General features: G+C 34.2%; 4 protein-coding genes and 3 pseudogenes across 4 annotated transcripts; 3 read left to right on the top strand and 4 right to left on the bottom strand.

The window, feature by feature from the left end:
• Positions 1-567: 567 nt before the first annotated feature.
• LOC120116486 lies at positions 568-2026 on the bottom strand (annotated as a pseudogene).
• LOC120116487 lies at positions 1840-23226 on the top strand (annotated as a pseudogene).
• Positions 6597-7336, bottom strand: LOC120116489 (putative glycine-rich cell wall structural protein 1). The gene has a single exon (XM_039136963.1). The coding sequence runs from the start codon at positions 7257-7259 to the stop codon at positions 6816-6818; it is 444 nt and encodes a 147-aa protein (XP_038992894.1). The 5' UTR covers positions 7260-7336; the 3' UTR covers positions 6597-6815.
• Positions 10450-11446, top strand: LOC120116485 (annotated as a pseudogene).
• On the bottom strand, positions 12216-13439 carry LOC120116576 (protein FLX-like 2). The gene is made up of 4 exons (XM_039137027.1): positions 13228-13439; positions 12882-12935; positions 12529-12668; positions 12216-12427 (listed from the first exon to the last, which is right to left on the bottom strand). Exons 1-4 carry the CDS (start codon positions 13437-13439, stop codon positions 12216-12218), a joined length of 618 nt encoding a protein of 205 aa, XP_038992958.1.
• LOC120116490 (protein FLX-like 4) lies at positions 13448-13817 on the bottom strand. Its single transcript, XM_039136964.1, has one exon. The coding sequence runs from the start codon at positions 13773-13775 to the stop codon at positions 13455-13457; it is 321 nt and encodes a 106-aa protein (XP_038992895.1). The 5' UTR covers positions 13776-13817; the 3' UTR covers positions 13448-13454.
• LOC120116491 (GPI-anchored hemophore cfmA-like) lies at positions 16033-16686 on the top strand. The gene is made up of 2 exons (XM_039136965.1): positions 16033-16414; positions 16475-16686. Coding segments are annotated over exons 1-2 (306 nt in total). The 5' UTR covers positions 16033-16110; the 3' UTR covers positions 16477-16686.
• Positions 23227-23474: the final 248 nt, after the last annotated feature.

Genomic DNA, 23474 nt, shown 5'->3' with positions numbered 1-23474 from the left:
AGTCGAGAGAGATTAAACTATTCATAAACACAAATCGCATATTTAAATTAAATCTGATAGTCCAAAGTATAGAATTTCAATATGCTAATAAATAAGTATCATTTTGACCAGTCATGACGATGACATATCTAACAATGAGAAAAATAAACTAAAACAATGATTAAACGATCAAAAATATGTTAGAAGACAAAATAAAATGTATCATGAAGACCGAATCATTAAAAATTTAAAAAAGTTAAAATAAAAACAAAGATGTGACTTGAAGCCCTTAACAACATGTGATTTGGTCAGATGATTATGGAAACAGGGACAAATGAATGTAAGAGAATACAAATTTACGAAAATGTATTAAAAGTTTAGGGGTATGGAAGTAAAAAAAATTATGAGTTGCGAAATTATGTTATTAATAAAAAATATAAAAAAATTATCAGACAGTACTCCCTTGGTCCATCCATTGATGGAGGGATAGAATTTAGCTGATCTGTTGAGCATATAGCCTCTTTGTGCTGACAGAAAAATCAGCACATCCTTCTCAGTATCAACAATATACACATTAAGAAACTACAATTGGTGAGGATCAAGGAAACCCAGGGAGTTGCAATTATGCAGCGCCTTCAACCAGTTTATTCAGTTTCTTGGTTCTCAACCTCTCAGCATAGACCTCGCTCCCTTGCCTTTCATACCTGCATTTAAGAGAGCATCATAAATTCACCATTTTCTTTTCTTCTTTTTGTTCACAGTAATACATCATCTACACATTCTTACTTGGCTTGTAAACATAACAAAGGGCTCAGCCTTTCTGCAAGTTTAACGGCTTCTTCCTCAGTATTCACTATTTGATCGAAGCAAAAGTATCGACCTGTCGTCAACGACGGCTAGAACTCCGTTTTCAAACATTTCAGCAGCTCCTATTTCGGATTGAAATAAAAACATGGCCTTAGATTCTAATAGCAGACTAACATATTATTGTATTGTTTGCATATTTGATACCTTTAAGATAGGACATGGTTGAACAAGGGCTTTGCTGAGCAACACCAGGGCCGATAACTAGTCCGGCGTTGACGGAAACCATGTTGAGCATTCGATCCATGGCAAGAGACCCAAGCCGCCTGCTCGGAGAGCGTTTTAGCAAGGCCATACCACAACTGCACATAAAGAACACATCAATGGCTTACTATCAAACCATTCTATAGTTAGCAGATGATTTTCATTAGGTCTCATACACAAATTCTTTGATTAAAAGGGAATGTTGTTCTCAGAAGAGGGGTTCGGACAGCTGCATATGTAGGATGTACGAAAAGTAAATGAAAACTAGTTGTGCTTTGAGAAAAAAGCGATGTGACACTGAAAACCTTCATTTTGCGGCAGAAATCTTTATCACTCCAAGACCTCTCATCAACATCTTTCTGTGAACAAATGTTTTCTCTCCAAATAGCTGCAGTTAAGGAAGAAGTGAACACAATTTTCTGCATGCCATCTGTTTGTGCACAGGCCTCAACCACATTGATTGCTCCTCTCACTTCCAAATCCACATGCAAATCCTGCTCCCACCATATGAACCAAGGAAATTTTTAATGAAAAATGCTTGGGAATTTTGAACAGTTTTGGCCTTCACTTACATCATAACCATCTGGACTGTCTAAACAACAGAACAAAGCAGAGCAACCCTTCAAAGCAACAAGAATACTATGGTAATCAAGTATATCCACACTAAAAACTGATAATCTATCCTCCACACTTTCTTTTTCCTTAACTTTCTTCTCTATCTCTGTCTCAGGTCCTGTCACAACCCAAAAACAGGGAAACAAAACCAAAAAGCTAAAATAAAGAACACCACAAGAAGAAGAAGAAGAAGAAAGGAGAAAGTAAATTAACAGTTACCCTTTATCTGAAGAGCTGCATGAACTGTGTAACCTTTACACAATAGTCCTTTGAGAATCCAGAAACCCACATAGGTTGATGCATCAAGAACACAAACTGATGGCTTTCGTCGATCCATTTTCGTTGTCATTTTTTCTCAAAGTACTTTCTTTCTCCTTTGTATTTCTTCACTGGTAATCAGCTTCCTTATATAGAAGTTAAAAAGACAATTCGAAGGTGAGAGGAGTTTCTAAAGGAGGGCGAGTTCCCGCATGTGCATACCCAGAAATTTAAAATTACGGAGTCTAATTTAAAACATAAAACGTCTAAATAAAGTTATATATATTAATGTATCATACCAATAACCGACAAGTTAATGTATAATATTTTTAAAGAATAAATGAACATAACATTCAATAAATTGTTCATGTATTATGTGTATAACGTTCGTTTATTGAGTTAAATAAATGAGTATAAATAAAATTTTTATGTTTGTTTAATAAACGAGTAAACACAAACATAAATATATATATATTTGGTTTGTTTATATTCACGAACAAATTAAGTTGTTAACTCATTTATAAGTTCTTTAACTGACTCACTTATTTATTAAATATATTTTATTTTAAAAACATTAAAATATTTATTCATCTATTTTTTATTTAAACATATAATAATATCTTTTAATTTGAAATATTTAAAAGGATAAAGTCATCTTTACTACTTAAACTTAAATATATATGATTTTAATTTAAAATATTTAAAAGGATATAATTATCTTTAATATTCAAAGTTAAATAGGTAACAAATATCTTTTAATTTGACATATTCAAAAAATAATTATCCTATTAATATTCAAATTAAAAATATATTTTAATTTATTTAAATATTAAATTCATCAATGAAATTCAATCTTTTTCCAATGCTCAGTACATACTCAAACAATATTCGTCATGTACCTATATTGAAGACGTATCAGGCACTTGAGACGTCACTAAATTACCGTACCCATGCTACATAGCTAAAAATAAGTTGTCAAGACTCTTGGCAAAGCAAGGTTGGAGGATATGGGAGAACCCGGAATCTCTTGTCGCTAGGATTGTTGGCTACCGAGGCTCACTAGTTCTTGTAAGAAACTTGTTTGAAAGAAGTTCAAATACTCTTTTGTGGTACGGATCAGATAACATATATAACATTATATATGTGCAGGTGATTACCTTGATAAAGCATGTCGATTTACAAGAATTTATTAGTTCAAAAGATATAGCTTGAGAATTTAGTTTTTCTCATTGCCCTTTAAAATTAAAGGTCAATATCCTCCATTGGTGGCACTGCAAATTCATCTCCTTCATGGTAGAAGGTAGGGCCTAAGTCGTAGTCAGAGTCTGGTGGAAGTGAAAACTCATCTCCTTCATGGTAATAGTCAGAGCCTAAGTTGTAATCAGAGTCCGGTGGAAGTGCGAAATCCGCCTCTAGTGGCACTACAAATTCTTCTACTTCACGGTAGTAGTCAGTCTGGTGGAAGAGCAAAATCCGCCTCCGTTGGCACTACAAATTCTTCTACTTCACGGTAGTAGTCAGAGTCTGGTGGAAGAGCAAAATCCGCCTCCGTTGGCACTACGAATTCATCTCCTTCACCGTCGTAGTCAGGTCCTACATCGAAATCAAACTCAGGTGGAAGTGCAAAATCCGCCTCTAGTGGCTCTGTAAATTTGTCTCCGCGATGCTTGTAGTCGAAGTCTATGTCGTGGTCAGGTGCACCTAAATCCGCCACCGGTGTCACTGCAAATCCATCTTCATGTTTCTTGTGGATGGTATCTATGTCAAAATCCACCACTGATGGCACTGCTGGGGATATCTGTTTCTTCAACAGTGACTTTTGGTTCAAGTCTACATGCAACGGCGATGGTGATGGCTAAGATATGCAACATGAAGAACAAGAATTCCTTCAACTTTGCCATGAATAATTAACTTGTTTTTATAACAGAAGACGACCAATTGAGGAACTCTCTAGGATACATCCATCACCCTTTGGTAAGGAAACCCAATTGAATATGTCATATTTTCGGAGACGGTCTCCTGAAACTTTCAAGTCTCTGTCAGACTTAATTCATTGAAATTTTCAATCAAGGTCTCCAAACATATTCCTCCACTTATTAGAGCCTCCAACAAACTTACATCATCTGAATATATGCAAACTAGTTCACTACAGCATAAATACAATACCTTTGATACATCCACGTAACTTACCAGTACATAATTTAATATCTTACAATCAAATTTATCTAGTCTGTTAGTTTACAAATAATCAAAATGATTCTATAATTAATATACGCACTAAATATCACTATAAATACCTCAATCAAGATTGGAAAAGAGACAAAAATCCAAACAAATTTTTCATTATTTTCTCCATGATCAACTATTTTCAATATAAAAACATCGATAATCAGTTGTTCCTTCGTCTATTGCAGCTCTCCACCTAAACTAGAAAGGATGATTAGACAAACTTATTCCTCAGCATAATAATATAAAATTATATAATTACATGTGAATAATTGAATATATTAATAAAGCATGTTTACAAGAATTTATTAGTTGAAAAGATATAGGTTGAGAAGTTTCTTTTATTGCCCCTTTAAAATTAAAGGTGAATATCCGCCACTGCAAATTCATAATATTTCATGGTTGTATTCAAAGTCTTAAGTCGTAATCAGATTCTGGTGGGAGTGCAAATTCATCTTCTTCATGGTTGTAGTCAAGGCCTAAGTCGTAATCCACCTCCGGTGGCACCGCAAATTCATCTTCTTCATGGTTGTAGTCAAGGCCTGAGTCGTAATCCACCTCCGGTGGCACCGCAAATTCATCTCCTTCATGATAGTAGTCAAGGACTAAGTCGTAATCGGATTCCGGTGGCACTGCAAATTCATCTCCTTCATAGATGAAGTAAGGGCCATGGTCGTAATCAGGTTCCGGTGGAAGTTCAAAATTCGCCTCCGCTGGCATTGCAAATTCATATTCTATGTATGAGTTCATCATGTATTAAATTTTGGGTAGAAAAAGTGTGTTTGGAGATAATATGCATAATTAGAAATCTTTAAATAAATTGTTAATGAAGCGTGATAAATAAACAGTTACTCCAATATCTACATTTGCCTAGCTTAGCAATCGGAAATAGGTACTTGGTTGGTTGTCCTCTATTTTCGCCTCAAACGGTTGATAGTTTATTAATATGTTCCGTTAATATAGTTAGGGTAAACTATGTATTTAGTCACCCAATTATTTTGTTATGTTTTGATCAGTTAACTATTTTTTCAAAATCATACTTAAAGTTAAATTGAAAAAAGAAAAGAAAAGAAATTGAAGTAACATAAATATTCTACCATGGTTTAGTGCATAAAGGTTGGAGACACGTTATCGTTAAAGATTGACGTAAGATTTATCGTTAAAATATATAAATTTTAAAAAATATATTAATAAAATAAAGTATAAAAAATATTTAAAATTTAAAAAAAAATCGATTATATTTGAACACTCTTTCTATTCATCCCTGAATACCGAGTTATGAATACCATATCACACTAACTAAAGTGGAGTACGATTGGCTTATATATACGGCTAGCTTTATATTGGATATATATAATAACTTTGTTGCTTAAACATGTCGATGAATTAGATACTATATATAACATGAATTATTGCTAAGACAGATAAGATGGAACTGCTCCATGGTGTAAAATTAAGAGCAATTAAGAAGATTCAAAAGTATAAAACCACTAGCTAGACAGCTACAGCACAATGTTCCACTTACAAGGGTTAAGAGCTACTTTTCTTTAATCTTAGAATAACTAATTAAGAATTTATTCACTCGGAGTTGTACTGGCTGGCATGTTTTGCATCTTCTAAAATAAGCATTAAAATAGGGAATATGTATGTAGAAAATAGGGTTTTTACAATTTACTATAACCCTAAATTTCCATATTTGATATTTATGTTACATATAGTAGACATGATGATAGTACTGTCTGATAAATTACTTTTGCATATGATAAATTAGCTAAAATAGTACTATAAAGATATAGAATTTCGAGTCAATGTCGAGTGTTGACCCAAAGTTTAATTGAATAAATTAGTTGTATGATAAATTATTTCTTTGATTAGTGTAGGAAGTGGGAGATCCATCTAGTACAAAAGGAAAAGAAAAGCTACGTGAAAGCTAAGCAAAGAGTTTAATTTCGAGACTTTGGCTTTAAGAATGTCGGATGTTTCCATTCGCAGGTTAGTAGTTGGGATTGTCCGATAATACAATAGTATTTACTTTAGAGGGCATATGTATTCATAGGACCATTGTGTAATTGGTCTGTAAATCTATTAGTAAATTGTAATTATTTTGATTTATATCAAATTGTCATGAAGTTTCGATTTTGTATATATGTTTATAACTATTTTGATATTTTATATTATGACTTGAGTTTATATTGGAAAATAAAATAATTGAATTTTATAATTACTTCGACGATTCAATATGACATCTTAAACTTATCGTATTATAAATCGAATATAGGGTGTTTGATGAAGCATTTGCAAAATTTAAACCAAAGTAGTACTATCAAACAAAGAAGAGGTCCTTTAGCAAAAACTAAAATAAGAAAAGTTTTTATGAAATAAGGTACTGCGGATAATTTTTGAGGTGATAAATTTATATTCTGTACTTGATAAAGACGTGCAACAGCAGAGGACTCATCAAACATTGGTGACTGGCATTTATTTATAGGAAATTATATCTGAACATTTGATACTCGACGCATTACATGGGGTAAATACATCCTATTTGCATCGCTGTGCTACCAACATGCAACTTTATTTCTTTATTTAGTTATGGATTAATTTGTTTTCACATTTTAATATCTTGGAGACTTGGACATAGTAGCTAGGCAAGATTGGGAAGAAGGATTTTAGTTGTCACCGCCGCTGCCGTGACCCTCTCCATAGCCATGTCCCTCGCCGTAACCTTCACCATTGCCTGAACCCTCCCCATATCCTCCACCGTGGCCTGACCCCGACCCCGAACCACCTTGGCGTCCCCCTGACCCTGACCCTGCTCGAGACCCTGCATGAGACCCCGCATACGAACCTGCTTCAGAGCCTGCACCTGACCCTGAACCCGAGTTTGAATGGGATGAAGATGAAGAACTTGAACTGGAACCGGAACCGGAACCAGCCCCGGCTCCAGACCCTGAGCCACCACCTCCGAGACCAATGCCTACACCTGCTCCAATCCCCAATCCTATACCACCAAGATCAATACCCAATTCCTTTCTTGCAACCCTGCACTCCGACACAATAGTCGACATGGCAAGGAGAAAGGCGACTAAAGCTAGGGACTTAAATACACCCATTTAATTTTCTGTCACTCTAGATATAAACTTCTTGTAAGAATATGTTACTCTCCAATCTCTTCTTTTCTGTGTTTGATACATCACTGGCCGGGTAACCTAATTTATATAGCTGTTGATGTAAGGCCTTCGACAAATATAAAATAAAAATAGAACATAAACGTGTGCACTGTTGTCGAGTGTAGGTGGATAAAGTCTTTTTAAAGTTACATTTCCACCATAAACAATTATCAGATTATAAGATTTTGTTACAATATTGAAAATGGAAATAGCAATAGGAATTGTCGGGTGGATGAGAAAAGTAAGTAATTTCCCAGCAGGTCACCGACCCATTTGACATCCACTGAACATAGTGGTAGTGGACGTACGAACATCTACCGTGGACTGCAATTCATGTTTCTGGTACCTGCTTCAATTATTTGGCTATTGCTTTTTTTAGCAGCTAGGTAGCTCACCATATGCTTTTGTTTGGGGCAATAAGGTGAGTTGAAGAAGACAAGATAAAAAGGTGTAGAGATATAGCTCTTTCTTTAGTTACACTCAAAAAGGATTGATTGTAGAAGAAGACATATAAGAGCATGCGCATCCGACGCCATGATGGCAAGAGGTTACGTCAGAGATATCAATCATATCAAGGATTCCTTACCGTATAACGATCTTACATAACCAATTTGGATTTGGATACTATAAACACGCGTATATGTTTCTACTTTCGGACGACAACTATCATTCGTGACGGATTTAGATTTCGAATGGAGTAGATTTATGTAGTGAATCAAGTGGGTTAAAAAACATTTAAATTTTCTCTTCAAAACTTTTCTGCTAGTATGATTTGGGAAGATTGCGTGAGAATAGAATAGGGAATTTAGGAAAAAGATAGAAAATAGGATTAGAGAAGAAGAAAACTTCAATTCATTCAACATGGAAAACGATAAGATTCGGTACATGTATTATATATTTTCATGGTACCCTCTGAGTAAATTATAGTTGTAAAATATAGTATTATTATATTAACAACTCTAAGGGTGTGTTTGGTTGGGGGAATGTGATATTCCTATGGGAATGGAATCCACATTTCCCCGTTAAATTGGCCGGGAATATCATTTCCGGTAATTTTATATTACTAATAGTGGATTTTTTTGGGTATATTATCGGGAATGTCATTACCCCTTTCCTTAGGTATTGTTGGATTACCGGCATTTTGGACTAAAATGCCCTTAAATTTTTTTTTCTTTGAAAATATCATTATTCTGTCATTGGATAATAAAAATTCTACGAAGATTAAATTATAAATTTATCTTTAAACTATTTTAGATTTACAAATGTACTCTAACGGTAAGCGGATGATGAAGGTAGGTGGGCTGGGTGGATGATATCAACTTGCACCTCCAGGTGGGTTTCTCCGTGTTTGGGATTGGATGCTGCTCCTGGGTCCACTTCATCCGAGGCCTGTTCCATGGTTGAGACCTGATCCATTGTATCAGCTTTGCCCATTTTGTAGCTTTCAATTCCCAATTCTGATTGAATCCCTAATTACCCCAAATAAACTATGGAACGTATAAAGTTGGATTTAATTATAAATAGTCAAAAATAATTAAAAATTTGTGATAAATTAAAATGTCCGTATTGGTCCCGCGTACAATTTTTTATGCACTCGTTGTCTTCGCTAAAATAAGCATATCTTGAGTTTTCGATGTTCGATTAAGGCGTTTCAAAATACGTTGAAAAACCAATTGAAACCCGATTTAGTTTCAAGAAAATATCATGCCCTAAAAATGTTTGAATCTTGTCCAAAAATTTGTTGAAAGTCAACTGATGTATCGTGCTTCAAAATTTGCTTCAATGAAAATACTTGGGACTTGTTAAGAGTAGGCCGGACGAAAATTAAGTATTACAATCCTATTGAAGACTTATCTAATACAAAGAAATTGAGTGCGTATCCGAAGATAATTGTACTGTAAAATCAGTTCACACAGAGATTATTCGTGATTAGGACTTATTATTTTCGCTTTCATTATAAATATCGATCTCAACCATTCTAATATAAACATCTTATTTTATTTATATGTGATGCTTCAAGTATTTATCAAACAAACAAACAAAATTTGTCATTCCCTCAGCTCTGTTTCCCTCTTCCTATATCTCTCTATTTCCTCCACTCTCTATTTCTTCTCCTTCTCCACTTTCTCTCTCAGTACCATATTCATTCAGTTTTTGGGTTCTTAAATTTTCTTAAACCCTTACTATTTCTAAAGAAATTATGAGCTTCACTGGAATGAGATTTTCTTGGCTTCATGGCAAGGACATTAGTTTATGTTTAAAGTTTATCTTACACTTGGTCCATTAATACTCTTAAAACTGAGGGCTTTTTCTCATGTAATTTGAATCCTTTTTGAAGTTTTGATATTTGATTCATTTATTAGTATCACATTGTTGTGATAGAATTGTGAAGGAATTCAACTTCTTTTTCCGTAATATCATATGGGTTTAGATTGTAGTATCATTCATGCAACCAAAGCTGAAATACTATTTATTAGAAGTGTTTCAAGGGTTGTTTTCGGTAGTGGCTTGCTTTTGAAAACTTACAGAAAGCATGCAGTGAAATGTACGGTCGTATTTTCGGTTTCGTTATATTTATCGTTATTGCGGACACAACATATGTTACTTAAGTCATTGCGGGTGTCGCCGTCATACAATAACAGTATTCAAAACTTTTTTTTTTCATTTACGAGTTTCTTCGAGTTAAAACTTTTTTGATTTTAGATAAAATCAAAATTTTCAAATTCAAACTTATTTTAATAGAATTTGCCAACTATACATATATTTTACCTAGGTGAAATGTTGTTAGAGATCTTGAACATCAAAGTTCACACATTGTTACACGTAATATGTAAATAAAAGTGGTAAATTTTCAAGGTAAACAGATTCTTTAGCTTTTCCCTAATATCTCTCCAACTATATCCGTGCGATAAGTGGCTTAAAGATAAAGACTTGGTAAAAACATGAGACTATATATATCCCCTACAAAATGTTACTGTATTACAAAACCATACAATTTGGCTTGGCTTGTCTGTCTTGATGTTAATTTAGGTTTCTTTACATGCAATAAAAGTATTACTGTGAAACATCAAACATTTATCAATATTTTTTTCTTTTTTTGGGGGGAAAAAACTTCTTGCAAGGATCTTGTTCTTCATTAATACAATGGCAGATGATAAAGCTGAAGGGAACACACAAGAAGTAGTGGAAGTGCCAATAGCTGAAGAGAACCCTGCTGATGCTGTGGTGGTTGTCAAGAACGAACCTAAACCAGCTGAATGCCCGAAGAAAAGTGTTATTCCAGGGAAATTCTTTCAAACGAAACGCATTTCGGGTTTGTTATCCGTTGTTTCGTTTGTTTTCTCACTTCCGGTCCTTTCGTCCGTCATCTGGCTGCTATACATGAAGAGTTACGATTGTGAATCGCTGTTCAAGTTGCCAAAGTTGCAGACCGGGATCAGTGTCGGCTTGATCTGTGTCTTCTTCGTCTGCAATGCCACTCTCTTCTTAAGAGATCGGCTAAAGATGGTGGGGATTGTGTTGGTTATGGTACCCTTGACGGTGATGTTCACCGTCGGTCTCGCATTCCTCGGGGCTGACAGCATGGAAAACAGAAGGATCCCCGCTACACCGCTGTGGTTCGAGATGAAAACTCATGACGACAACCTTTGGAGCAACATCAAAAGATGCATTTATGACGCCGGCATTTGCCATGATTTAGCCTTACATCATGGAGCTCAAATCATGATTTCAGTATGAAGAAATTATCAGCCGTAGAGGTATCCATCATCATTTTACGTATATCGTTGATATATCTTTGTTTTGGTGATAAATTCTGATCCTGGTTATACTTGATTTGTGCATTAGTCTGGATGTTGCAGACCACCTGCAGAGTGCCCGTTGCAGTACGTGAATGCTACCTATTGGGAAAGAAAGATAAGACAGAAAACGAATCCAATCCCGATTGTAATGTATGGAAGAACACAAGGACGGCTTATGCTACGATTGCTTAGCCTGTCGACAAGGTTATATGAAAGCTTTGCAGAGCAATGGTTGAAACTTGGAGTGTTTCTGGTTTGCATGTCTTTACTACTTATCAGTTCTCATTGTGTCTATTTCTGGTAACAATGTGGGAGCTCTATATATCTTAGAGCAAAGCTGAAGGGCTTATACATTTTCCGTTTTCCATTACCGTTTTCTTCTCCTCCATGGTTAGGACATTATTTGGTGATTTTTAGCTGCCTACACTCCTAATAATGTTATGTTGTAGCCATCATTTTCTTGTACAAAGCTTCCCCATTTTCCCTATTATTGTTACAAGAATTTCTTCTTCGAAACGTTGCCATCCACATGGTCATATCTCGACAAGATTAATCTTTTCTTAAAACGGATAGTCGAGATACACTAGAGGAGAAAGTGAAATAGATTAAATGGTTTCAGAACATAAAACCAAACACCTGACCAGCAAAAGGTCACTTCAAATTGGATGCAAGAAGAGATGGTAAGGTATCCTAGCAAGATCAAATTTGCAATATGCAAAGGAGCAAAAGTTGGGAAATAACTCATTAACAAAGCACTCAAATTAATAATGCTAATGATAATAATACCATGCATGTCCTCTTCTGATTGCTTTAGACACAAGGAAAGACCTAGGGTTTTCTTCACCTTTCTCCTACTCTAAAAGCCTTACACAGTTTATAGTGCAATGGGTACAAGACCCTAATTTGAGGGTAATATGGAATGACCATATTGGATCTGCAGTGCTTTATCAACTGCTGACAACAATTTAACGGTGTAAACCTAACAATCCAGTGTAACCTAATTAATTCACCGTCTCCCATACTGGGTCGATGCAAGATTGATTATGGGCATCATACGTAACAGCTTTCAAGGCAACTTCTTCTTGTTTACCTCTGATCACTAGTTGACAGCTTGACCACTAGTTGCAGCAGTAGCAGCCGGAACATTGGTACTACTACCATATGGGATCATGCCCTCTGCTACGCCAGGACCCATCTGCATTACAGGCCGACCGTAGCCATCAAAATAGGTGGTGCTACCTTGAAAAGGCAGTACATATGAAGGATCGGGATTCATGTAACCACCCGCATATGGTATCACTCCTATTGGTGCTACACAATACAACATCAGTGCAAGTGTTAGAAGAGGGAAACGAAGAGAGAAAAATAAAACCAGAGTGCCATGTACCATCTATACAGGAAAGGAAAGTTACCGGGCACAGTCTTCTCAGCACTTGAGACTACAGCACGTAACTTTTCAACTTCTTTTGCCATCCCGATCAGATTCTTCTCCATAGCTTGCATTTGCTCCACCTGCTCTATGTTTGACCTTTTTTCATATTGAAATGTAACACTACGTATAAAAGAGATCAAAATATAATCAGAGCCAACTTCTTAGGAACTACATGGTAGAAAATACCACAAATTAAAAATTAAAACAGAGAGATCTTGAAGTAAGCAACATTTTTATTTTGCTCACTTGAATATTTGCATGACTTATGAGTCCGAGTTCCGAATAAATTTGTGGTAATCATTAATCAATATAAAAATTTGGTTCCTTCCCAACCACATTAGAACCACCTCCATCCATTGATTACTTAAACAGCATTCCACATTAAAGCTGCAGCATGGGGAAATAATAACAAAAAAAGCATGTTTAAGCAAGCAATTTATTAACAAGTGCAGTTTAACATTCAGATAGAGAAAATAAATCATATTTACAAGAAATGGGTTCCTACATGAATTTGAATAATCAAATGCAGTGCTTAGTCCTGTGGTATTATTTCATAACGAACACCATTAGATTAATGATGACACATTTGACCACAATAACAGCAAATATTGCAACAAAAAATTCAGTGATGAAAACTTGGTTTCAGACACCAAGAAACAAAATGATTTGTTTGACTCACCGTAATCTCTGGTTATCTTTCCTCAAACCTTCAAGTTCATCCTGTAACTCTGGAAGAGACTTAACATCATCCCGAGTTTTCGCCAACTCCTGAGAGGCTTGTTGAATTTGGATGATTAACACTTGTCTGGCTTTGACTAAACTTTGTGCCTCGAAGAGTGCCTGTTGCAACTCCATTTTCACACTCTCACCAACCCGAATATCTGCTTCCATTTTTGCAATCTTTTCCTATAGAACCCTGATCTGAATATCACTCTCATTCTGAATGCTTCTTATGTGTTCCTTGAGTTTCTGCGCTTCATGCCGAACAGCCACAAGGTCCTCCTTCAAGGCGACATGGCGAGCTACCAATCTGTGATTGTCTACAGCAAGTTGCTCAAGTTCTGCAGCCTGAGAAGCAATCTTGTTCTCTAAAAGCTCAGGTCGAGGAAGTGGCTCCAAAGCCCCGCGAGCAGGAGGACCTGAGCCAGCAAGTGAACCATGTCGAATTGCACCTGGAGCCTGGATGGAACGTCCCTCATACGCTGATCTGATTTTTCTAGAATCCATCTGTCCAAGAATCCACTAAGACTATGTCACACGTAAATAGTAAAACCTCAGTCACAGAAATGAAGACCACGTATATGATAATCTAGTAAAGAAAATACCCTGCTACCACAACAAATTTTTGAAGCATCAACTATCAGTACCCCAAACTACAACCAAATTGTATATAGAGAAGCCCCAATACAGGTTGCAGAAGGAAGAATATCGTTCAAACTACACCCAATGAAAGAAAAACTACAACAAAATTGTATTCTCTTTTTTTTCCTTTTTGTGTCTTCTTTAACTATTATTGGATGAATTTAACTCAATAATACATCTAGAAAAACAATTTAACTAAGCTCCGTTCAACAGATTAATTCAAATAAAGAACAATTTGGCAAGGAAAATATATCCTTTCCATGTGCAATTTACAACATGATAAACACAGAATTTCAAATGTTGGTTGTTTAGAAAAATAATACAAAGCATCATTAAAACAGAAATAAACTATGGTTCTCACCAGGTGGAGTCATATACATGCATCATTACTGAAGATAATTTTTTCAAAAGATACCATATCAATAATATTAACTTGATTTCTCTAATTACAGCAATTTTTCAATAACTACCCTTTTCTTCTATCATATGTGGATTGATTAGTGGCTGCAATACTCTAGTAAAATGAAAAACTAAACCTGGTCGTAACAATTGAAGCCAAAGGGGTAAATTACAAAACCACCTCAGAATGTAGAAAAACTGCCATTAACACCTCAAATCTTAGGAGTAACATGAAACAGGCATTGACCTATTACCTTTCTACACACATTTTTAAGCCCAATGACAATTTCTTGAAGATACGAGGAAAATCGTTTGATAATGACCTTAAAGGGGATTTTATCATGCGACTAACAGTAAAAATAAACACAACTATAAATGAAAGGAAACATAAGATCATAAAAGTTAGATTTTTCCTGAAAAGAAGACTATAGGATAAATCCAGTATGAAGTAATACCAATTGCTGGAGAAAAACTATGGAAAATGCTCATTTTGTCTCAACAATCGTCAAAACATATCATACAAAGAGAGAAATTTTTATGGCATCCTACACCATCACAAACCTGCCTTGAGAGTGGTGCCACTGAAATGAAATGAAAATCTAAATCAAATTTATAGTCGGTTAATGTTCTGACACACATCTATGAACAGCATCCCAGACAAAGCCAACAGTTAAAGTTTCAAATACAAGTATCTTGCTGATTACTTAATCAGTTATTCCTCCTAAATATAAATTTTCTCCACAACTCCTCCAATGTCAAACTCGTTACACTTAGCTCAAGAAAAGTACAACATTAAGCACAACAGTAGTTATCAATCGATTACAATTTTACATTTATCTATAACTGGAAAGAACGAATTTGAAAGGAATTTTCTAAGTGTTTTCCTTTTCCAAAGTTCTAAATTGTAACTTAATTATGTCTCTATATATACAGGAGATAAAATGGGTTGAACGTGTAAAACCTTTTGATGAAGAGAATTATTGAATAAGTATGATTGAATAGATGCAATTTTAAATAAAAAATTAAGTCTATTCACCAAGTGATATGACGTATTATTAATAAGTCCATTCACTAAGTGATGTGACTTATTATAAATAACATCAATTTTATTCAATTAATTGTTATTTTTCCAACATATTTTTTAACATACAATAATCTCATCTATAAATTTAGTAAGTAGTGTAGTTTAACCTTTAAATAAAACAATTCATAATGATACCATATCAATTTTCTCAAAAGTGTGTAAAACAATAAATTTATTTATGGTTACAATGTTTACAATGAACCCTAATCTTCCTGCATACACAATACTCAAAATCTTAAAATATATTAATAATTTTCTTAATTATTAAGGTCGTTTGGTTCGTACGAATTTTAAACGTTATTTAAGTTGTATAATTATTCAAATTATCTTTGATCACCAATAAACAAAGCCCGCACTGATGGATGCTGGATCCACTATATGGTCTAATGGGTCGGCAGGTTTTAGACAGTTGTCATGAAGGAGTTTAAGAGCTAAAGATCCCATGTAATTTGGCAGCTTTCTTAGCCACAAGGTTTGCTCGGAGAAACCACATCATCATTTCCACTTCTATCTCCTTCAACCTCAATTGCTTTAACACGTTTCATATTCACACCCTTACTTGCCACCAATATTTCAATGCTCAGCCGCTATAAATAGCTTCAACATTTTCTCTCCTGATTCACCCCTTGATTTCTGAGTTCATACCGAGTAAAACTGTACTCAATTTAACTTCTTTTCCAAGGAAGCATCTTCACTTTGTGAGTTGTTCCATTGACGATGTCTTCTTTCAGGTTTACAGCTCTTATGATTGCTCTGCTTGTTGCCATGTCAGCTTGTGTATCTGAGAGCCGGGTTGCGAGAAAAGACCTTGGACTGGACCTTGGAGGTATCGGACTTGGGGTTGGAGCTGGGATAGGGATTGGCTTGGGAGGAGGAGGTGGTTCAGGATCAGGAGCTGGGGCTGGTTCTGGTTCTGGTTCTGGTTCGGGATCGTGGGGTTCAAGTTCAAGCTCTTCATCAAGTTCAGCCTCTTCATCCAGTTCATCTGGTGGGTCCTATGCAGGTTCTGAAGCTGGTTCATATGCCGGGTCTCGAGCCGGCTCTGGTGTAGGTTCTGAAGCTGGTTCATATGCTGGATCTCGAGCTGGGTCAGGCCGAGGCCGAGGTAGAGGCAATGGCAACTAAAAACGAATGATTGGAATCAAATAATAAAGGATGAAACTGATCAGCACCTTGCATGCATGAACAAGTGTGGTGATGAATAAGTAGTAGTTTTCTGTTATTCATATGTAATATATATATATATATATATATATATAATAAAGCGGTATTATTCTCTAAAATAACTATTGTGATCATGCAAACATTGTTTTAGTTCATGAAATTATCCCGAATAAATCATTTATATTTAGAATTATATAATCATTGAAAGTCCTAATAAGAGATATACTTTATTTTGACTATCTGAAATAAGTTGATATAATTTATTTTCACTATTTATATTCTAATGGAACATTGAGATAAAAATGATCAAATTATGTGAACCGATAAAATCTTTAGAGATCATAAATATTTTATAAGAATAATATATATTTATAACAAGATTATTGGATAATAAAGAACTAAATTTTTTATAATTTTATACAAATAGAAGTTCGATCATGATACTTCAACCAGATGATTATATTATCTAAATAATTATGTAATTTATAGATGAAGAGCTAAAATTTAATTCCATATCATTTTAGTTCATATTATATATGTCTCTGTTAGCTTATTATAACTCTAAAACGACATGCACGTCAAATCAAGAAAGGATGGATAATTAAGGGTGAGAAACATATCATGGAATTTATTTATTTATTTATTTATTTGAGTTTTCTTGATAAAAAGGAAATGATTTAATTATTCTAAATTATTAAATAATTAAGTGAATAATTAAAATAATAAACACCATTTTTTATTTTATAGAGTTGATACCAAATAGTAGCTAATACGATAAAAGTGATATGATTTTAATAGAAGTAGAATTAAATTATTTTAAAAAATATTTAATTATAAAAAATAATTTTATCACAATTAGTTGTATTTAATTATGAATCAAAATTAATTTGAACTCTTAATTAAGTTGCTATGGGCTTGAAGTTTGATGCTAAAGAGAAATTAAAAAAGAGGCTTGGAGCATGAAGGCCCAACCCTAAGCTTATGTTGGCAGTAAAAATACACAATATTCCATGGAGTAAGATGGAAAGGATAACCTAAGCTTCTTCTCATCTTATTCTACCTTTCCCTGGTAAGTCTCTTCTTTTCTTTTCCTCATCTGCCCATTGTGTTTCCTTTTTTGTCATTGTACTGCTTTTGATGAGAATATTTGTATGTGTATCTCTAAACCTACGCATCTCCCGATGTTGGACAGAAATAGGTGTAATTTTAGATCCCTTGAGCTTGAAAAAGCTGTGTTTTTTTTTCTCCTAATATTCCATGGTTTCTGTGAGATCCTTGCCTGCAATTTGGGCTTTCAATCATCGCAGTCTCCAAGACGAAACACTATACATTCGTTTCAACGTGAAAACAGATGATGGGTTATTTTTCAAGTCCAGGATTAGGTGGATCTAGAGATAGATCGAATGGGTTTTGGGTGCTGTCGGTGTGTATTTTCCAATATCGGATATTGTTCGATCCAAAATTTAAGATTTCAAAAAATTTACATCACTAAAATTAATATATGGATTTGATCAGAAAAAATTAGATATCCGATCTAATTATTAACACATAATAAGAAATTAAATATTTTAATTTTTATTGGACTAGAGCCTTAAGGAGTTAGTAGATTATTCACTTTTTTGGCTAAAGGATATTTGAATTCTAAGGGTGTGTTTGGTTCACGGAATGTAAGATTACCAGTGAGAATAAAAGATTATCAGTGAAAATAAAAGATTATCAGTGAATAGGATTACTGGGAATGTTGTTTTGTGTTTGGTTGGTTTAGCAGGAATATAAAATTACCGTGTTTGGTTAAAAGAATAAAAGATTATTGAAATGTATATTTGACCAAATTGTCCTTATTATATATTTGTATAATATTACAAATTGTAAAATATTTGTATATTTTTTTAAAAAAATTAAATTCATAATATTTATATAATTTTTTTTACAAAATTAAAAATATAAAAAATGTTTAATGAAAGGGTAAAAAAATTTTAACTCTGAACTTCATATAAAATTTTAATTATAGATTTATTTTGTAAATTTAAAATAATTTAAGGATAAATTTATAATTTAACTTTCGTAGAATTTTTATTATTCAATGACAGAAGAAGGATATTTTTGAAAAAAAATAAAAATTTAAGGGCATTTTAGTTCAAAATGCCGGTAATGTTACAATACCTAAGGAAAAGGAAGTAAAGACATTCCTAGTAATATACTCTAAAAAATCTACTATTGGTAATAAACATTACCAGGAATGAGATTCCAGACCAATCAAACATGAGAATGTATGATTCCCACCCCATGAGAATGTAGGATTCCCACCCCATGAGAATTCTACAATACTTGAATCAAACAACCCCTAAAAGTCTAATTTTTATCAGATTTTGAGATCCGAAATTGAAATTTAGGTGATCTATATAGGATCCAATTACCCTTTTTTCGGTTATTTAATATGAATAATTCAAAAATAAAAAAAAAACGGATTGGATATTGGAATTTTCAGATCAAATCAATTGATGTATCAAATTGATCGGATTGAGGTTTTTTGCACGCTTCTGGCCATGACCACCAAATATTTTAGATTATCGCATAGTTTAGATATTTATTTATATTTTTAATTTAATTTTGTATCTCTGAAATTTTATAATTTTGCATTAAAACCTCTCATATATCCTCTATAAGTTCATATCATTGATATAAAATCATGCGTACATCTGTCCCAAGTGGAACCTTAAACCTGGTTTGACATGCTATGATGCAATATTGGTGGATTCGTTAAACAAAAACTCATAGTAAGGCTTTGATTATCTTTCAAGATATGTTTGAGATTTGAGCCAAACTTTACTTTTAGTTCTTTAGCCAGTGGGAAGAAGCAAAACGATTATTAACCGACATCAAGGGAAATTCTTTAAGTGCCCTCTTTTCCAGGATGTGAAGATCCAAGAAGCAATATTTCTAGTGGATTCAAACACCCAAAGAGGCACAAAGCCTGATTTGTCACTTTGCTAATCATCATGCCTTTTGCAAGTTTGGTGAGTGAATTGCACAGCCCATGTATTAAACAACTGTAGGTGACAATGTCTGATTTTAGGTCTAATATGGTAATTGCCTCTTTGGTCCCTTTTTTTCCTTGCATAAAGCCATTGATAGAGAATTGATTACTTACTACATTAGAATGGACATGCAGAAGCAGCAAGCCTGCACTACATAAGTGTTCAATGAAGGTGTCCATTCTAATGTTGTAACTTGCATTTCTTTGATCAATGCTTTGTACAAGTGAAAGAGAGCAAAAGAAGCCGTTACCGTGTCTGAACTAATGATTCAGAGATACATAGAACTTGAAATTGTCGCCTATAGTTGTTTAATAAGTGGATTGGTGCAATTCAGTTAAAATGTGCAGAAACAACAAGCTATGTTTAGTGAGATGTTGGATGAAGGTTTACTTCCTGATTGTGGAAACTTTGAACTTTTTCATCGATGCTTTATGCGAGAAGAAGATGATTGAAGAAGCTGTTATCTTGTTGGACACAAACGCTTTAGAGATTTAAAACCCGAGATGATCATTTGTTGTTGTCTAATACATAGATTATGCAATTCTGGCCTTGTGAAGAAGCAACAAGGTAGCTTAGCAAGGTAGATTAATTGAAATCTTTCATTTTTGTTTTGTTCTTTCAGTTTATTTTTTCATGGATACTCCAGAAATGGAGATTAATTGATTACATATTGGATGTTATTGTTAGTCCAATATGCAGACATTATGTCACTTTGTTTACGAGGTGCATTCATAAGATTTACAGTCTCTGTATGGGTGTGAAAAAAATTCGATCGGGTAATAAATATCAGTTTATTCGATGGTTCAATCTGAAAATTCAAGTATCTGATTTATTTTTTATTTATTCAAAAAGTCTTAATAATCGGATAATAAATATAAGTTTATTTTTTTTAGGATTGAATTTGATATCGTCACGGTTATTCAGGATGACATTTATTTGTTATTATGTTATCTTTTCTGCTTTGAACTCTCAAATTTGATTAGGATACGTAACTTGCGTTCGTTGATATTTTTTACATTGTTTTACTCTGGTTTAATAGCTTGATTGCTTCTGTGATTTGTTTGTCTATGTGGTCAGATCTGTTCGTATTTATTTTTTATTCGAGTTTATTTGGTTAGATCAGATCTTTGTATAATCTTAAGTCATTAGTTTCTAGTATTATTGATCATAATAAAATTCTTATTTTGTATTTAATTTACAATTATAATTATAAATTTTCATTATAATTTAAATATATTTTGTTTTAATAAAACTAACCACTTTTATAAAAGATATACTATCAAAATTCAATTAAAACTTAATATCTCATAACGTAAAATCCACTAATAATCAGTAGTTTCGAGAATAAATTTATGATATGAAAATCACAAACATTGCTTTTTAGGATGAAAACGCGTGTCAAGTGAAGGTGAGTTGATGAAACAGCAGCGGCGTCAGCAAAGCCGCGTGGATTTGGCCGCGTATTGCTATTTTGACTTGGTGCTTACCCTGCTCGGTTGTTATCATGAAAATAATGCTGGCTTAGCTTTAACGCGATCAATTCTCATTTTAACATTTCCATTTTCTTACCTTCAACTCCTCATTATAATCAAGTTTTTAAGACACGCCTCCAATTCTATAAGATCCTTATATATTATTAATTAATCAACTGAATAAATATTATATTATAATTACTTAAATATTAATAATTTAATAATTCACATTTAAATAATATAAACTACTCAAATGTCACTAAATCATGTGCATAAATCAACAATGGTTGTTATGAATGAAAAACAATGATCAACGATCACTAACCAACAACAATGGTTGAAAGAATGAGAATGATCTGCATAAATCAAAATAATATGTAAACTAAAACTATGTGATTAAAAATAAAACATTTTGATGTTTTGAAGGATTTAATGTGTATATTGAAGTTAAAATTGGATATTACTATGAATTGGACGCGCCGGTAAGGAAAACGTGTACAACGCTTTATAGTGATATTAACTTCACAGTGACCTCCACACATTCATTATTGGAGAGAGCTTTCTTCCCTTCATCACTACAACTTCTCCATTCTCCATTTCAACCTTATCTCCAACTTCACTTTTCATCTTCTCTCATCGTCCAAACAAGAATCAAAGAACCAACCCATAGCTTCAAACCATGGCCTTCCGCCTCAGTAACAACCTTCTTGGAATCCTTAACTTCATTACGTTCCTCCTCTCCATCCCCATCCTCGGCGCCGGCATCTGGCTCAGTCGAGAGGGCGTGACGGAATGCGAACAGTTTCTAGACCGTCCTTCATCGTTATCGGAGTCTTCCTCATGGTCGTCTCACTCGCGGGAATGATCGGCGCGTGTTGCCGCGTCACTTGGCTGCTCTGGCTTTACCTAGTCGTCATGTTCCTCCTCATCGTGCTCGGCGTCGTCTTCACCGTCTTTGCTTTCGTGGTGACGAATAAAGGGGCCGGAGAAACTTTGTCTGGGAAAGGGTATAAGGAATACCGACTTGGGGATTACTCAAACTGGTTGCAGAAGAGAGTTAGTGATGGGAAGAACTGGAATAAGATCAAGAGCTGTTTGGCCGATAGTAAAGTTTGTACTGATTTCCACAATAAGTATCTCAATGTTCCGGTCACGGAGTTCTACCATCAGCACTTGTCCTCCGTTCAGGTATGCTTTCTGGGATTTTGTTTTATTTTTTCATGTTGATTTTATCCATATATCTCATTTCCAGTTTCGTGGAATTTTGGAGATGGGGGGTTCGAATTATTGCAAAAGTTGATTAAAAAAAGCAGAAAGTTAGTGTGTAGTTTTGAATTATCTGAAGCTTCATGCATAAAGCAGTCTGGTGGAATCAAATACTTTTTCTCAGTTAATTATTTTCCTTTAAAATCTCTTTTGGAAGAAAAAAGTTTCCCAACTTTTCCCAAATCCTTAAATTATTTATAAGTTCTTCCCTTTAAAAGTTTGTTCCTAACATAACATTCTAGATGGACAGAAGGATGTTGAGATTAATCGAATTTTTGGAAATTTTAAATTGTTTTAAACATTTTCTTTAAATTTTTCTTTTGATAATCTAAATTCGTAACCTTCAAATTCTAATATAACTTTTTAATTTCCAATTCGTATAAATTTTTGCATCCATTCCCCATGGATTGTTCTTGTGGATGTAATGCTCGTGTTTTTTTATGTAATTGTAGTCTGGTTGCTGTAAGCCATCAAACGACTGTCAATTCAACTATGTCGGACCGACTAACTGGACGAGAGGGGCTGCCGTATCGGTCAACCCCGACTGCAACCTGTGGGATAACAACATGGATACTCTCTGCTTCAACTGTCAGTCATGCAAGGCCGGATTCATCGACGGCCTAAGGAGTTCTTGGAAGAAGGTGGCGGTTGTAAACATCGTGTTCCTCATCTTCCTAATCGTCGTCTACTCCGTTGGCTGCTGCGCTTTCAGGAACAATAGGAGAGACGATCATTATCAGCAACCCTGGAAACCTTGAGGAGGTTGCCTTTGGTCTTAGATGGACACTCGTAGGGTATAATCTGCCGGATTTGCTGTTATTTTCTGCATTGTGTTTTAGTGTCTACGCTTTGCATATTTAGTCCTTTTATTGTATAGTTTTGCTTCCCATTTTGGATATTGTATGCTTGATCTATTCTATCATTAGTGGTTATGGTACTTGATAAAAAATAGCGACAAATATTGAAGACAGACGTCAAAAGTTTATGTGAAAAATTCTTTCAAAAAATCATAGGAAGAAGAGGTAAATTTGTACAAATATTGAAAATAGAATAATACAAGAGGAATCATAAACAATTTGACTTTTAACTCTAATCTCCAAGGCAATATCTGTGTATATGAATAATTACTTACAAAATAAAC

This window comes from Hibiscus syriacus, unplaced genomic scaffold (genome assembly GCF_006381635.1).
Source record: "Hibiscus syriacus cultivar Baekdansim isolate YM2019G1 unplaced genomic scaffold, ASM638163v2 tig00110299_pilon, whole genome shotgun sequence".
NCBI classification, from domain to species: Eukaryota; Viridiplantae; Streptophyta; class Magnoliopsida; order Malvales; family Malvaceae; genus Hibiscus; species Hibiscus syriacus.
This window is presented reverse-complemented; position numbering and strand designations above follow the sequence as displayed.